The sequence below is a fragment of the Orcinus orca genome, chromosome 5 (assembly GCF_937001465.1).
Source record: "Orcinus orca chromosome 5, mOrcOrc1.1, whole genome shotgun sequence".
Classification (NCBI taxonomy): Eukaryota; Metazoa; Chordata; class Mammalia; order Artiodactyla; family Delphinidae; genus Orcinus; species Orcinus orca.
This window is the reverse complement of record NC_064563.1, coordinates 148,223,236-148,240,740: the sequence shown is the minus strand read 5'-3', so window position 1 is coordinate 148,240,740 and position 17,505 is coordinate 148,223,236. Positions and strand designations below refer to the sequence as shown.

At 60.7% G+C, this 17,505-nt stretch overlaps 1 protein-coding gene across 3 annotated transcripts in view; it reads right to left on the bottom strand.

Moving 5' to 3' along the window:
• The window catches only part of COL18A1 (collagen type XVIII alpha 1 chain), a 48,042-nt gene extending 31,834 nt beyond the window's left edge, over positions 1-16,208 (bottom strand). For all 3 annotated transcript variants that reach the window (XM_033418486.2, XM_004264620.4, XM_049709669.1), the window contains exons 1-2: positions 15,485-16,208; positions 4,790-5,337 (exon numbers count right to left, since the gene is read on the bottom strand). In XM_033418486.2, coding sequence (XP_033274377.2) covers positions 4,790-5,337; positions 15,485-16,193 — 1,257 coding nt within the window. In that variant the 5' untranslated portion in view covers positions 16,194-16,208. The remainder of the gene's footprint in view (positions 1-4,789; positions 5,338-15,484) is intronic.
• Between the last annotated feature and the right edge of the window lie 1,297 nt (positions 16,209-17,505).

The following is a 17,505-nucleotide window of genomic DNA, read 5'->3' as shown; positions in this document are numbered from 1 at the left end:
TCGTGGCCAAGGCCCATCCTGCCTGGCGAGCCCCTCCTGCAGCTCCGACCCTCACACCATGGCAGGAGGCTGCACGCTTCTCACACTCAGGATGACCAGCGGTTCCAGAAGGTTCTGCAGGATGGCCTGGAGGGGACCAGCACCTGCCTGGTGATGTCTGGGCCTCCAGGGGAAGCTGACAGACGACAGGGCTGGGGGGCAGGGGTCGCGGTCAGCACTGCCGTCCAGGAGCCTGTCCCCTGGCTGGCGGGAGGGAGGTGGCAGCGTCTTCCCGGAAGTGACCAGGCATGTGGAGTGCAGCCTCCCTCAGTCTGAGGTTAGCCCATTGTTTCAGCTGAACCAGCGCAGACACCTATGTCCAAAGCTGAGTCCAGCTGCTTCTGCCCTTCACATCCAGCTCCATCCTTGCCTGCCCTGGGTCCCCCGTCACCGGCCCCCTGAGAGCAGAAAGCCACGGTCTTCTCTGGAGCCTTGAACCAGCCTGCAGAGTCCCTGCAAGGCCCACAGTCAGGGTGGAGCTGCCCCTTCTCGCGGCAGCCACTGGGGAGCTGAGGCTGTGTCCAGGGCTGGACATCACTGGCGGGACACAGGATGGCCTGACTGACCCCGGGACTGTGTAGGCATCGGGGTCCCTGGGCCCCGTGTGGTACGTGGATCCTACGGGCAGAACCTGGTTGCGGGTAGAAGAGAGGCTGTGAGGGGCTGGCAGCCTGCAGACCACCCAGGGCTGGAGCTCTGGTCTGAAGAGGGACGGTCCACCCGGCCGTGATGAGGGGATTCGGCCGTGGGCAGTGGCTGGTCTGTTCCCCCCTGGAATCCTGAGATGCTCCAGCCACCAGGGAGGGCAGTGAGCTGCCGGGAGGGGCGTGTGGAGGTCTGTGTGCGGGAGGGCACACGTGTGTGCATGCACGGGGGTTGGCCACTGGGCTCGGGTCAGTGGCAGGAGCATGTTGGGGATGGAAATTCTCGGCCCACCCACAGCCCTGCTGGAGGAGGGACAGGGCGTCTCCAGGCGACAGAGAATCACGCCAGGGGCGGCACGAGGGGCCAGACGTTCACTTTCTAGAAAAGCCACGCTCTGAACAGCACCGGGGCACTTCGTGTGTGACAGCAATGCGGGAAGGTCCCGAGGCTCCCGGCAGGCAGAGGGCATCTGGGCATGACCGTCCCCACACGGACACTGTCCTGTGAGGCGAGGGTCCCCACACCAGCCGGCATCAGGCCACCACTCAGCAACAGGCTGCCGGACGCCGGGAGGAATGGGGAGCAGGACACGCCCGAGGCCATGCTCAGCTGGGAAGACGCCAGCAGCACAAAGGCCACAAGACCCGCTGCACACGCTGGACGGACTTGCAAGCGGAGGTTGTGAAATCCAGACCGTCTGAAATCTGTCCAGTTGCTGCCTCACTAGGGCCACTGGGCTTAGAGTTGTGTGCAGACGACCAGAGCCCCACGCCGTGAAAGCGCATCCCTGGTCACTGGTGCTGGGTCCATCTCCCTGGGACCCCAGCTCCGGGCACCCCAATGTTCTCCAGGGGGCCTCCCACACCCCTGAGGGGTGCCAGGTGTCTGCTCCATCTGGAAGGGCCGTGTCCCGGCCCAGGGCAGTGGGGCTGAGCAAGCCTGGACAGGGAGTGGGTGGGCCCCAGCCCTCCTGGGCCTGCTTCGCCCGTCCTCACCCCCGGCCCCTCCCTCCTCTGCTGGCTGACCCCCAGGTTGCCTGGTCCCTTGTCACCTACCCTGGCTGTCTCTGTGATTGGCCCACACCACCACTGTCCCATGTCCCGTATGTCCTGAACTGAGTGGCTTCTGACCAGCTTCCCGTACCAAGCCCCAACTCCTCAACTATTCGCGTCAAATTCTATTACAAGGAACTCTCTCCCCATTTCTCCATTTCATGAAGTCAGGGAATTGCGTGACTGCTGCAGGACTGTGACCAGTTACAGGACGGGTCCAGGTCAGTTCAGATGACTGACAGAGGAGTATTGGGAGAAGCTGGTGACAGTGACCTCTGGTGCCCCGAGCTGTCCCTCAGTCAGGGGCAGCAGGTCTGGTGTGGCTGGACTAGGGGGCCACAGCGAGAGGACTAAGGGGTGTCAGAGGATGCCAGCACTTTCCCTGCCCGCTGTGCTCCATCCTTGGGGCCAAGCCTAGCGTGCTGGTGGCCACCCTCTTAGCTTCAGTGGGCCAGTCACTTATTCCTTATATAACATGGCCAACAAACCGCCTGCTGAGGAAAATTCACAGCCTCCAGCGCCCTCATCACAGAACAAAAGCAGTGAATGTTCAACACGAGGTGCACAGCTGGGCCGTGTCTCTTGTTCCCAAGCACAGTCTTGCCCTGGCCCAGTACCAGTTTCAGACGAGGGTCCCAGGAGGTCTGAAAAAACAGATGACTAAACCTCAACAGAAACCGGGGTAAAGAGGAAGGTGGCTTCATAAAGAGAAAAGCCAACGGGAATGAGAAAACAGGAACACTTTCAACAAAGAGAAATTAAGTCGCGAAAATTCAACTACACAGTGTTTGAAATAGTTAAAAAAAAAAAAAAGAATGAGGTCAATAACCACCGAAAAAGAATTGGAAGTAACATTTTAAGCAGAATGTTGCAACAACTGGGTGGAATTAGGGATTTCCCAAGAAATATTTATTACAAAATAAGCTCAAGAATAAGAATGAACGTGAAAGACCAAGGACGTTCCTAATTTTTGTGACGGGAGAAAACAACAAAGGGTCTGCAAGGACCTCAGGAGGGGGGCCGGGCTGAGTGCTGGGGGGTCGGCGAGGGCCTGAGCACCCTGCTCCGGAGACCATCGGGGGGGACACCCTGGCTCATCCCGCACCCGAAGCTCTGTGCTCATCTGGGCCAAGTCTTCGCAGTCACACGTGTGAGTGATGTTTCCCCAGGAGTCTGAATTCAGAAAGGCTGACAAACCCTGTCCTAAACCCGTCTTGTCTACTCCTCCCCCCAGACAACACGCTTCACCTCTCACTTGGCTGGAGTCTGATCAAACTCCCAGAGAGAGATTCCTGGAACTGGAGTCCGAGGGGACAGAGGAACCACACCACACTGGACCCAGCTGGAAGTGGCATGTTACGGCAGGGGGAGGGACAGCACCCTAACCCTGGTAAGCAGGGCTCCAGACAGAGCCGGACAGTCCCCTCTGCTTCTGTCTCTCTAATCTTCAAAGATTTTTCTGGGTGTCTATTCCAGGCCAGATTTAACCACATAAACACTTTAAATATCCCAATGGTTAAAAAGAATGACTAGGTGAAAAGGCAAATGAAAAACTGGGAAATAAAATCTGCAGTGTATAAAACAAATGATCAGTGGCTTACATACATAAAGAGTTCATATAAACCAATAAGAAACAACTGAAGCCATTAAAACAAAAATGCAAAGGACATAAACGGGCTAGTCACGAGAAGAAATACAAACATCCAATAAACACGGGAAACATTAAAGTTTGTTTTCACTCACAACTAGGAAATGCAAATTAAAACACCCAGACACTGTTTGCCTACGTATCTAACTGGCAAGTGTGTTTTGCTCAGATGACCCCAGCCTGGTGAGCCCCTCTGGCTGTCCTCGAGGCAGGAAGGTGGTGACCTCTGTTAGCACCGTGAGACAGGCAACCCATCCCCACCAGCACACGAGCAACTTTTCTTTTAAAGTGTTAAAGAAACATGGAACTTATGGGAGAGATTTCCGTCTGGAAAAGCGTGGGAAATCTCACGACTCGCCAGCCCACACCGCCCCTCCCTAGATGGAACGGCTCTCTCCAACTTCTCTCCAGTTAAACAAGTTTGAGGATCAACATGAAAACACGAAGAGGCCCAGTTTGGTATCAAAGTCCTGCTGGCTCCCAGACCCCATGGGTGAGAGTTCCTGCCAAAGGTGAAAGGTCAGCTTTCAGAACCGAGTCACCAGGACTTAGAACAACTTTAACCAAGCAGCCTTTGTCTGGGCAATAATTAACTTTCTGTCCCCTGGGGACACATCCCCCATCAGCACACACAGGGACCCCTGTCTGGACCACCGGGCGGGGCGGGCCAGCTGCAGAGTGGCTGCAATGTTAGAATTCAGGGACTCGTGGGTCAGCGCTTGCTGGGGGTGCCCACGCACTGCTTCCAGGAGGCGGGCTCCAGCTAAAGGTTCCAAGAACTGCGAGGGCCGAGGGCCCAGGAGAAAGACCCCACTAGGATCTGGGATCTGCCTCCCCCCAGAAGTGAAGGCCAGGGCCAGGCCTGGGGGAAGGGGCTTCCCTGGGGACATGGTAGAGACTGCCACATGCCGGTCACCGCTGGGGAAGTTCTGCCCACGCTGCTCTGAAGCGGAGGCCTGCCCTGGGCTCACCGGCCATGGGGCCACTGCACAGTCTGGCAAAAATAATAACCAGCACGATGAATGTTGGTGCGTGGCATGAACCCCCTGGCCCACACTCAGCGCTCCACTGCCGTCTTGAAATTCTTAATTTTCACTGTGTGTGGTCTGCCGCTGGGCCTGGACAAAGCCCCCGCTCACGGATGGGGGGAGCACCACACCCACGTGCAGACACACATAGGCACACATGGGGTGGGGCCCCTGACGGTGGCAGACGTGGGTATCCAGTGAAGAAGGCCATCCCAGAGCAGCAGGGGAATAAAGCCCAGGGGGAGCTGGGTGGACCACGGGCCTGCTCCCCCGGGGTTTTCCTGTCCCCGGAGCCCCTGCCGCAGCAGGTGGGAGCAACCATAGTCCCCATCCCCAGCCCGCCCCCTGCCCCGGGTGCTGGCGGCCATCGCGGTTACCTGGAACTTGTCAGGGTCTGCTCGGCCGGCCTGGGCCACGAAGAGGCGGGCGTCGGGCTCCAGCTGCAGGCCGCGTGGGGAGCGCGCCAGGGGCTGGCGCTGGACCTCCTTGCAGTCCACGAAGAGCGTGGCATGCGCGCCGTCCACGGCGATGGCCAGGCGCGTCCAGCGACCGTCCAGCGTGGGCAGCGTGAAGCTGGCGGCCGTGTGAGTGCGGGCAGCACCGGGCTCGGTGTAGAGCAGCTGCACCTGCTGCCACGCCCCGCGCACCTCTGCCAGCTTCACGCCCACCAGGACCACCGCCTGCGCCGCGTCCGTGACCGCGAAGAGCACGCCCGCGCGCGCCGAGGCCGGCCGCACGTGCACCAGCAGGGAGAAGTGCTGGAAGAACGTGCTGGGCAGGAGGCTCCGGGCCGCCCAGCCGTCACCACCCACGTCCGCGCCGAACTCGTAGGCGGGCCCCACGTCGGGGTCGTGCACCAGGGCCACCTGCCGCGGCAGGGGCTCCCCGAGCAGCGGCTGGAGCCCCACCTCCGTGACCTGGCTCTCTGTGGAGAGAAAGACAGCAGTGAGGCCGCGCACCCCCAGGGAAATCGAGGCCCGGCTGGCCTCCCACCCGCCAGCGGGGCACGACAGCCACCTGCCCAGGCGCCACGCCCGCCCCCACAGGCTCGCTGCTTCCAAGTGGGGCACAGAGACCCTCCCAAATTAGCGTGGTGGGAGGGGCAGGGGCACAAGGAGCCACTGCCAGGTGCCGAGGGCTCGAGCCCGGCCCCGTTCCCACACTGGAACCACAGGAGGAACGCACCAGACGCTGGTCAAGGTACCCTCACCCACCCCGGACACTGGTGTAACTTCAAGACATCGAAACGTTACAAAAAAGAGAGAGATGCACACAGGGGGTGCCCTGAGCTGCGTCTACACTAGGAACGTCCCGGAAACGAGTTACACTCCTAGGAAGGGAGGCCGTAAAAGGGGCCGCGTTCCTTGGGGGGCCCTTCTTAGCTGTGGTCTCCAAGTCTGCTCACACTTGGTACCGCAAACTCCGCCCCCGCCTCCCAGGTTGCTGGGGGTCCTCCCAGCTGGTGGCTGCTTCGGGGGCTCCTCACTGCCCAGTGTCCACACCAGGCGCCACACATGACCGCCCGACCGGGACAGGGCTGCCTGATGGACCACCCTGGCCTCCTCCCTCACCGACTGCCACACTCTCGGCCCCACACCGCTCCACCCATCCTCTCAGTTACCCCGCGGGCTTTCGTCCCTCCGCCTCCTCGTGTGGTCAGCGACCCCCCAACAAAAGGAGCCCACTCGGCAGCACAGGCCCAGGCTGGGACACGGCCGCGGCGCCTGGACCCGCCCGAGCTGTGGGTACAGCAGGGACACTGCTGCTTCCTGGGCGTGTAGGGGCCACTAGTGGCCTGGACTTATGATTGCTGGGACGGGGGGTGTCCAGGGCTGGGGGCGGCAGGGCCCACCTCTCTGTACAGGGGACGTGGTCACTGGCCACCCCAGGAGGGGGAAACACCATTTCGAGGAGAGGCCGGTTCACCAGTGGCTTCCCTGAACGCCCACACGGCTGGGCAGAGTGGGGACTTGGGGGCCGTGGTCTGGCCAAGGGCCCCCCCCAAGGCCTTTTCTCTTAAGACCCCCTGTAGGGCTTCCCTGGTGGTGCAGTGGTTGAGAGTCCGCCTGCTGATGCAGGGGACACGGGTTCGTGCCCCGGTCCGGGAAGATCCCACATGCCGCGGAGCGGCTGGGCCCGTGAGCCGTGGCCGCTGAGCCTGCGCGTCCGGAGCCTGTGCTCCACAACGGGAGAGGCCACGGCAGTGAGAGGCCCGCGTACCGCAAAAAAAAAAAAAAGAAGACCCCCGTAATCAGCGCGGTCTGCCTCCAAAATGAGGTCCACGGGGAGACGCTCTCCTGGGGAGCGGCTGCTGGCGTGTGGGTGTCCCGACCAAGGCGCGGATGAGCCCTCCAGTGTGCACGCGACCATGTGTGCGGGTGACAGCGTGGCTGCATCCGTGCGTCAGTGTGTGGTGGGTGCCTGGACTCTGGCCCCCGAGCACAGGGTCAGGCCGACCCAGGACTTCCTGGGACAAAGCAGAGGGAAGAAAAGCTGGACCCCAACTTCCCAAGACAAGCCGTGCCTTTCACAGAGCACCCTGAGAACAAAATATGAAAATAGAAGAGACAAGAGGTGCCCACACGAAGACCAGGGCTTTGGGCACCCGCTGGGCTGGCCCCTCCCAGACAGCGGCGTCTCTGTGTGGCCCCGACTTCCCACAATGTGGGCTCCCCCTCAGCCTCACCCTGCCCCTTGCAGGTAAGACCCCTATGCAGATGAGAAGTGGGGAACAGCCAGGGCAGTGCAGACAGCAGCATCTACGGAGCAGGGGCCTGGCCTCGCGCCTGCCCAGGGTAAACGGCCCCCTCACAGGGGCAGCAGATCTTCCCCAATACCCTGGGCTCCGGGAGGCCAGCAGCCACTTCCTGCTCAGAGACAGACACTGTCCACCCAGACAGCGGCTGCTATATGGGTCCCTTTGTATCAGAAGTGCCCAGGGCCCAAGTGTCCACTCGGGGAGATGCTCTAAGATTAGGAAACAGGACCCTCACCAGCCTGAGTGCCAGTGGCCCCAGTGTCCCAACTCAGCTGCCCCCAAAGTTAAACATGGATGTGCCCCAGCAGCGCCCTTCCTCCCAGGCAGCTAGAACTTTTCCAGATTAATTGAGAACACAAGATGCAGCAGCCGTGGACGTCCTGGGCTGGAAGACAATAGCGTGTTATAGAGACAGCCCAGGGACCCCAGAGATGCATGAGCAGTTCCTTTCCAAAGTTCTCCCATTTCCTCTCCATGAAATTCTCCATGGTTCCCATCGGGAGTAGGCCTCCGAATGCCACAGCCCTAAGATCACTGCTCCGTTCTCCAGTTACAGGCGTCCTGGGCGGGGGATGTGGCCACGCCTCCCTGCAGATCTGGCAGCTGCTGTGCTGGAGGTGCTGGCCTGAGGCGCTGGCCCAGCTGTCTCGGGAAGGGAACCAGTATCTCTCCAGAGAGCGAGTGCCCAAGCCAAGCTCCGGGAGCTCCGAGGTACGCCTTCCTGGGAACACAGTGGGTGGCACCTACGTAAGCCAGGGCCCTCTGGTCTGCCGCACTCGCTTCAGATCGAGGAATCGGGGACTTGCTAGTTGAAGACGGTTTCCCTTTCAGCAAACAGGCCAGCCAGGACCAAGTGGGGTTTAGCCCAGGTACTTAAGGTTGGCTCAACATTTGAAGATCAATTAATGGAATCCACCACATCAACAGAATTAAGAAAAATCACATGGTCCTATCGCTAGATGCAGAAAGCGCATCATAAAATCCAACGCACGTTATGATAAAAACCCTTAGTAAACTAGGAATAAAGGTGAACTTCCTCAAGTTGGTAGACTATCTACTAAAAACCTACAGTGAACATCATACCTAATGGTGTACTTAACAGTGAGAAACTTGAAGCTTCCCCACTAAAACCAGGTACAAGGCAAGGATGCCCCCTCTCACCACTCCTTTTCACCATAATAGCTAATGCCATAAGACCAGAAAAGGAAATAGAAGCACACAGATTGGAAAGGAAGAAATGAAACTATCAATCTGCAGATGACGTGAAAATCAAAATGTAGAAAACCCAAAACAATTACCCAAAAAATACTCCTGGAACCACTGATAATGGCAAGTTTGTAGGATATAAGATTAATGTACAACAGTCAACCATTTTCTATATACCAGCAATGAACAAGTGGAATTTGACATTAAAAACACAGTATCATTTACATTAGCACCCCCAAGATGAAATATTTATATTTATACCACGTATAAGTATGACATATATGTGTACAAGATCTACATGAGAAAAGCTACAAAACTCCGACAAAAGAAATCAAAGAAGAACTAAATGAATGCAGAGATATCCCATGTTCATGGATAGGAAGACTCAATGCTGTCAAGATATCAGTTCTTCCCAATTTGCTATAGATTCAGTGCAATCCTAATGAAAATCCCAGCAAGTTATTTTGGGGCTATAAACAAGTCAGTTCTGAAGTTTATACAGGGAGGGAAAAGACCAACACACTACTGAAGGAGAAGAACAAATTTGGAGGACTGACAGTGTCTGCCTTTAAGACTTATTATAAGCTACGGGAATCAAGACACTGTGGTATTGGTGCAAGAGAGACAAACAGATCAACGGAACCGAACAGAAAGCCCAGAAATAGACCCACATAAATACAGTCAACTCATCTTTAATAAAAAAATCAAAGGCAATACAATGGGGGAAAGATAGTCTTTTCAACAAATGGTGCTAGAACAACTGGACATCACATGCAAAAAAAAAATAAAAAAACTCACGATGGATCACAGACCTATATGTAAAATGCCAAACTCCTAGAAGATAACATGGGAGAAACTCTTGATGACCTTGGGTCTGGCAATGACTTTTTAGATAAAACACCAAAGGCACAATTCATGAAAGAACTGACAAGCTGGACTTCTGTGCTCCAAAAGACACAGTTACGACAACGAGAAGACAAGCCACAGACTGGGAGAAAAAATTGCAAAACACGCATCAGATAAAGGACTGTTATTCAAAATATATAAAGAACTCTTGAAACTCAACAATGAGAAAATGAACAGCCTGATTAAGAAATGGACGAAAGGTCTGAACAGACGCCTCAGCAAAGAAGACACACAGATGGCAGTTAAGGACCTGAAAAGATGCTCCACATCAGCTGTCATCAGGAAAACGCAAGTTAAAACAACGAGGGACTTCCCTGGCGGTCCAGCGGTCAGGACGCAGCACTTTCACTGCCGAGGGCACAGGTTCAGCCCCTGGTTGGGGAACTAAGATCCCACAAGCCGCGTGGCTCGGCCAAAAAATATATATATAAAAATAAAATAATGAGATATCACTATACACCTATCAGAATGGCCAAAATCTGGAATATAGACAACACCAAGTGCTGACGAGGCTGCAGAGCAACAGGAACCCTCATCACTGCTGGTGGGAACGCAGATGGCGTGGCTGCTTGGGAAGACAGTCTGGCCGTTTCTTACAAAACTAAACAGACTCTTACCATAGGATCCAGCAATCGCTTTCCTTGGTATTTACCTAAAGGAGCTGAAGACTTACGTCCACACAGAAACCTGCCTGTGGGTATTTACAGCAGCTTTATCCACAGCTGACGGAACCTGGAAGCAACCACGCTGTCCTTCAGCAGGTGAACACACAGACTGTGGCCCATCCGGACAGTGGAATAGTGTTCAGAGCTAAAGAGAAATGAGCTATCAAGTCTGCAGGAAACTTGAATGCATGTTCCTAAGTGAAAGAAGCCGATCTGACAAGGCTACAGACTGTGTGATTCCAGCCATATGACATTCCGGAGAAGGCACAACTGTGGAGACAGTAAAGAGATCAGTGGCCGCCAGGGGTCGGGGAGGAGGGACGAACAGGTGGGGCGCAGAAGATTCGTAGCGCAGTGAAAATACCCTTTGTGATACTATAATGGTGGATACATGCCATTTACATTTGTCAAACACACGACGGAACATATAACACTAAGTGAACCCTGAACTTTGGACTCCGGGCGATTGCGATATGCCAGGGCAGGTTCAGCAATAACAACAAATGTACCGCTGGGTGGGGGTGTTGACAGTGGGGAACTCTCTGGACCTTCCTCTCAAGTTTGCTAGGAGCCTAAACTGCTCTAAAAACAAGTCTGTTAAAAAAATTAGGCAAATGATAAAAAGTAAGTAAATATTGCAGCCCTATTATATTATCAGATAAAACAGAATTCAAGATGAAAGGCATCACGTGGGACAAAGGGGATGGTAATTTTGACAGTCCACCGAGATGTGATGAGCCCGGTACCACCCCGCACACCCAGGATGCGTGGCAGAAAGGGGAGGAAGTCCTCATTCACGATGCAGACCCTGGGTCTCTCTCCTGCCCTACCTTCCCGTTAAGATGGGACATAACCACCTCAGTAAGACAACCTGATCACGTGTGTAAAGAACGTCCATCCTGCCCCTTCCTCACACATGGCAGTGGTCACCAAGTCCAGACAGCTGTGGGGCGGGGGAACCTCATCTCAGCATCACAGAGAAAACCCACAGAGAACAAACATCTCAGAAACATGCGGGACTGGGAAGCATCCTAAACAAATGGAGAGGTGACCCAAGTCCCGGTGGATGTGCCGACAGGTTTACAACGTTCAGATCTGCACACACGTCCACCATGACCAACCATAGCCTCGGGGAATGTTTCTGATGATCTAGGAGAGAAAGTGCCCAAGGGCATCCGAGGCATCTTTGAAGAATGCTATGCGCTCCAAGTGAGGCGTGTTACCCAGCACCCAAAGCTGGGATGCACAGGGGCTCTCCGGCCGCCAGTCATTAACACAGACTTGAACAATCGAGGAACAAAGAGATCGGGAGGCTGAGCGGGGCCACTGGCCCTCCAGCGACACAGGGAGGCTTCCCAGACCCTGTGCAGGATGAGGAGACTTTCAGGTGCACAGAACGTGATCCCACGTCCACAAAGCAGGACTCACGAGTATGTGTGGGTGCACACACGTGCACGCACACGCTATGGCAGCAGGATAATGGGCCCCAGAGGTGTCTGTCCCGCAACGCCTGGAACCTGTGAGCTGTCGCTGCACTCGGCAAAGGGGACTTTGCCGGTGTGGTTACGGTGACGGCCCTTGGGATGAGACCAGCCAATCTAACCACGAGCTGAGCAGAGTACCTCTCCCAGCCAGGGCAGAGAGCCAGAGAGGCGCAGCCCGAGAAGGGCTGGTGGTACCACTGGCTTTGAAGGTGGAGGGGCGCCGAGAGACAAGGAACGCAGGCTGCCTCCAGAAGCTGGAGAAGACAAGCCGAACCTTCCCTGGAGCCCCAGAAGGAGCGCAGCGCGGCAGGCACCTTGCTTCTGGCCCAGAGACACTGACTTCAGACTCCCGACCCCAAAGGTGACACACTAGTGTTGACTTGAGCCCCTGAGTTTGTGGTCCTTTGTCTTGGTGGCCACTCACACACCACACGTGTGCAAATCCACAGAGACGCCCCGCACAAGGAGCTGTGTCTGGCCCTCCCTTGTGAGGCCCGTAATTGATGAACGTGTTCACGACTAGCTCTGGGATGAAGACCTAACACAGGGGAGAAGCAGCGGAGGACGCGATGAGAGCAGGGTGGCCCTCAGGGACGAGAGAGGCAGGTGCAGGCGGTCCTGGGCCAGCACGTGCATGGTGGCAGGAGGACGGCCCGCTCTGAGCAATGGCCACTCTGCACTCTCCCTCCTCGGGACTGAGGCCACTCACCTGCAGAAACTGCCCCTTCCAGTGGGGCCTCCCCCGACACCCCAGGCGCCCTCTCCCCAACCCCAGCTCCGTCCTCGCTCCCAGGGGTCAACCCGCCCACCTGCTGGCCCACCCAGCAGAGACCCGGGAGGACCTGGGACGGACATTGCCCCACCCGTCCCTGTGTGGAGGCCTCACTCCCCAATCTCTGGGGCCTAAGGGACAAGAGACCCTCCCGAACAGTGCGCTCTCCCCACGGCGCCACAGGGAGGGGAGGGGAGGGGAGGGGCCGGGACACGCATGGCCTGACCACAGACACCACGGAGCTGGCGGGGCCTTGGCGGCGACAGCCGCCCTCCCCTCCCCTCCTGGCCACACGGTGCTGGGGGCCCCGCATGGGGGTCCCTCCCGACCACCTCCCTGAGCCCCACACTGCTGGCCGCGCATCCCCCCAGCCGCGAGCCGGCGCCAGGGAGGAAGCAGGTCCAGGGGGAGGTGCTGCGATGGGCTGGACAGGGCCGCGGCCTCAGGCTGCTGTGCACCCGTCCACGCCCCACCGGCCACCGTGAGGCGAGGGTGCCCGTCTGTCCTGGGGTCCGCCACCGCCCTGCAGGACACACTGGAGAGCAGGGACGCAAGTGGTGGTACTGTGGGGGGGGGCGCCTGAGGGCAGCTCTGCTGGGGCCTGGGAAGGAGGCGGCACCCGCAGCTCGGGCCTCGCCCACCCCGCCCCACGGCCGGCACAAGCAGCCCAGGACCTCACTCGGCCAGAGCCAGTTTCACCCCAGGGCCGCCCTCCCCGGCCAGGCCCCCGCCCCCGCCTGCCCCTCCCCCACTGCACACAGGGCTGGCCCAAGGGACTGGCAGCGGGCAGAGGAGGGCAAGGGCACTCCAGCCCTGGCCCCGTGGGACACCCCTGGCCAGGCCACAGCCAGCAGGGTCCCTGGTGTGGTGGACGTCCGAGCGTCTGACGGAAGAATCCCGCAGGCTTCTGCTCTGAACATGGCCTCAGGCCGCGGCCCTGCCAATGTGTGCCCACGCCCAGAGAGAAGTCCCCGAGGCCGCTCCACAGACCGGGCCAGCTGCAATCAGGGGAATCCCACACCCCGCGCAGCCCTGCCTGGGCCCTGCCAGCACGAGGCCCGTCCTGCACCGGCCCCCGCCCCGGGCCCACTGTGGCTGAACCCCCAAGCCAAAGGGGACCTGGGCCCAGCAGCGGGACGTGTGCCCAGGGCTCTGAGCGGACAGGCCTGGCCTTCCCCGCTCCCTGCCCCTGCCCCGTGGAGGTGGGCCTTTGCGTGGCACCAGGGGCCCTCCTGGCAGGACACCTCCCTGCGGTGCTGCCCCTGCCCCACGCGCGTGGTTGGGGACAGGGCAAGGCTGGCTGGGGGACGCGGCACAGAGTCTGGAGGGGCCCGGGCTGGCCCGGTGTCGGGTGTACCGGGGGCACTGACGGCGTGGAGGGTGAGGGAGCACGCAGCTCGCTGCAGCCCCCTCCCTCGGCGTGAGGTCGATGCCCTCCGTGCCAACAGCCGGGCCAGGCCCCTGCCCCCGCCCTCGGCCCCGCCCTCAGGGACAGCCACAGGGCCCGTGGGCTCCTCATGCGCCAGGCCCTCCCAGAGGGGACCCCGCCCGGGCTGCTCCTCGGACACCCTCCTGGCCACCCTGCTCACACGCGGGGCTCAGCCACCGCCCCCCTCGAGCAGCATCCCCATCCGTCTGTCTGCAGAGGCCACGGTCCCACGTCCCTCTCCTCCCAGCCCTTGCTTTCTTCTTCCTTGGGGTGGGCACCACCGTCATGGGCGCTTGTTCCTGTCCTGCTGTGGCCCGGGCGCCGGCAGCCACCTCCTCACTGCATCCCAGGCCTGGCCAGGGAATCGCCCATGCACATCCCTCAGGGGCCCAGCAGACTGACACCCCCTCTTGGGGTCCAGTGCAGGCGGCCCACCCCCACTGGCCCAGCTCCAAAGCCCAATGACTTCAGAGACCAATGAGTGGGTCGAGGCTGCTCCCCACGGCACCACGGTCGCGGGGGGGCGGTTAGCAGTACACACACAGCAGGGCACGGATGGGCCCGCAAGTGCGAACGGGGAGCAGGCTCCGCTCAGGGGCCCAGCCACACCAAGGACGCAGAGGCAGCTGGTGGGCCCTAGGAGGCTGCGGCGGCCCATCCCTCTCCCCTACCAGCCACGTGGTGATGGGGCGAGTCCATGTGGGGGGACGTGGCCCCCAGGAGGGAGTGGCCCTTTTGCTGCCCTGGGGTGGAGGGGCTCTGGAGCTCACGGACCGGCTCGGGGACCCCCGGGAGCCCCTCAGACTCACTGGTCGCTAGATGGTCAAGACCTGTCGACCTTAAGAGCTGCAAGCCCCCCGTCCCTTCCGCCCCCTCGACCGTGCAGGCTGGGCACAGTGGCTGGGAGCCGTGGGCAGAATTCGGTGGGAAGTCCCGTCGCCGTCCTGTGCCTTGGTTCCCCCTCCGCGACAGGTGTGTGGCAGGCGACCTCAGAGCGTGGGGGACCTGCCGTCACGCACAGAACCTCTGGTCTTGAGCACGCCTCTCAGCCTGCCCCCAAAGGAAGCAGCGCACGCCGTCCAGCCTCCCGAGGGCGCTCACCCAGCCGGACCGACGGGAAGGCAGGTGGCGGGCCAGCCGTTACCTGCAGGCGGCCCAATGAACACGCAGCGCCCGTCCTCGCGGGCCGGGAGCGAGGCGCAGGGGAACGGCAGCCCGCGCCCGTCCAGGCGGCTCCAGCACGCGTCCTCCAGGGCCTCGCAGAACTGGCGGCAGGGCGGCGGGCCGGGCAGGGCGCCGGGGCCACAGGGGGGGGCCAGCAGCAGGCAGAAGAACCGGGCCAGGAAGCGGTGACAGTGGGTCTGCAGGAGCGCCCCCCAGGCCCGGGCCGCGGCCTGCACCTCCTCGCCGCTCGCGTGATGGAGGTGGTTGGGCAGCCAGAAGCGCCCGATGCCCAGGTGGCCGCAGAGCGCCAGGGAGGGCAGCAGGGGCAGGCAGCGGCCGGCAGCGCCCAGCAGTGCGGAGCTGTCAGCGAGACCAGGCCCCGCAGGGTTAGCCACGTGGGGAACCCAAGCACCCCTGTCCCCACTTAGAGCCAAGAGTGCGGCGTGAGACAGCTTGGCGGAGGGCTCAGAGGAGAGAGCCCAGGGGGCAGCGTGCACTCCCGGGGAGCCCGTCACCAGGGCAAGCGGAGAAGGCGTGCGCGTGCGGTCATCAGGGCGTCGGTGCTGCTGGCCGGGACGGGCTGCCGCGGGCAAGAGTCCCTTGCTGTCCAGCTCCTGGGGCCACCCCGGGGGTGGCTGGCTTCCCTGGGGAGGGGCCCCGGCCCACGCGGAGGACAGAGAAGCTCTACCTGGGGATGGCGGTGGTACCGCAGGCTCCCCGAGCAGGGCCCGGGGCCTGTCCGGGGAGGGCGGCGGCTGGGAGGGCGGCGGCTGGGTGGGCGGCGGCAGGGTGCCGGCCTCGGTCCTCTGGGTGTCCGGAGAGCTCGGGGCCCCGGTGCTCAGCCAGGGAGTGGTCCAGTCGTCCTGGGGGCCCCTGGAGGGTCCAGGGGTGGTGAGGGGGTCCGTGGGGTTCTCGGGGCCTGGCGTCCCCGCCCTGGCGGAGCTCGTGGTGGGGGTGGTGTCGTCCCACAGCTGGACGAAGCTCCGGATGCCCAGAGCCACGTTCAGGATCTTGGCTCCGACGCCGGCAATGTTCTCCTCCTTTGTGTCTGGGCTCGCAGTGGAGGCCGCCGAGGGGACAGTGGGGGCCTGGCCCTGGCCCACCTCCGGCCTCTCCAGAGGCGGCTCGGGGCTGGCAAGGGCTTTCCACTGCTGGGTGGGGTCATCCTGGGGGGCCACGTGCGTGGTGGTGTCCTCTGTGGGCCGCACAGGTGAGGTGTCCTCTGTGGGCTGCACAGGTGAGCTGCCCGGGGGCTTAGAGGCCAGTGTGACCGTGGACCCGGCAGTGTTAGCGGACCACAGCCAGGACATCAGGTCAGCCCAGGTGGGCGCGAGGCAGCAAGCAAGCAGCAGCAGCAGGCCACAGTGGCCGCGGCGGCCGCTGGGGTCCGGAGCCATCAGGCTGTGTGCACCGCAGAGCAGCGGGCGGCCTCTGCTGTCCAGAGGCGGGGCCAGCCCGCCCCCACCTCCCGCCCCCGGGCCCGCAGCCAGCTCCCCGTTCAGGCATCCAGGCGGCTCCCCCTCCTACCTCCCGCTCTCAAGGGCTCTGAAGGAGGGAAACGGACAGATGTGCGCCTCTACCCAAAGTGACAGGCCCCCTGGAAAACGCCTCACACCTCCTTGAAGCAGCCGCAGACTCCACCAGAGGCCAAGGGGCACTGACAGAGAAGTCAGACGACTTCCCAGCTCCCTCCCCGGGCCCTCCCAGACTGCCGCCGAGTCCCTGCTCCGGAGCGTGGGCACAGTGGGCTCCGGGCCGGCACACCGCGGTCCCCCGGTGGGGGGGCGCTCCTGGGTGCACTGGAGCTTTGGGAAGGACCCTCCTCCTCGCCCTGCAGCCTGCAGAGCCCAGACCCAAGAGAGAGCACCGGGCACAGGTCCTCGGGGCGTCCGTCCTGCGCGTGGCTGGGAGCCTCAGGATGCCGGGGCCCCCGTGCCCACAATGCTCTGCACTGGAGTTTCTCTGACTGAGAACAGCCTGGAAGCCTGGCCTCAAGCCACGGCTCTGGGGCAAAGCTGGAGCTTAGAAACCACTGGCTTCACTGTGAGTCCATCCTTCTGCCGCAGCTGCTGCCCTGAGATGGCAGCGTTTGGTCCCCAGGGCCTCTGTTCAGGTCACCTGTTCCGCAGCCTGCCCAGCTCTGTCCCCCCGCAGACGCCGGCCGCCCTCCCTCCACCTCGCCAGAGAGCACGGCCTCTTTTCAGCTTTCGCTCTTAAAACCTGCTCAAACACACCGGCCCTCTGTCTGACGGGCTGGTACCGCGCTCCCCGGCTGACCCTGCCAGTGTCCGACTTCTCATCAGCGCTTAGCTGAGGCCTGGGGGAGCTGCTGATGAACTCCTGAGAATTGCTCCAAAGGGGCAGAGCACAGCAGTTGGGAAGCGACAAAAGGCAGAGGAAGATTAGGGACTCGGTGACACCAACGGTAGACAGACAGACAGAGGTCCCCCCTGCCACTCCCACACCTCAGAGCTCAGCCCGTGTGCAGGGTGGGTGACTGGGGGATAAGCCCTTCACGCAGCCCCCGGGCGCCAGCCTCCTCCAGACATCAGTGGGCGCCCCTTCCGGGGGTGTCCCACTCTGCGGACCTCTCCGGAAGCCAGGTTAGCCAGGCCGGCCTGCAGCTGGACTCTTCCCACCGAGCTCCGACTCCTTCCCTTCATAAAACTTCAGACGACACCATCCCTCTGTCCAAAACACGATGGGATG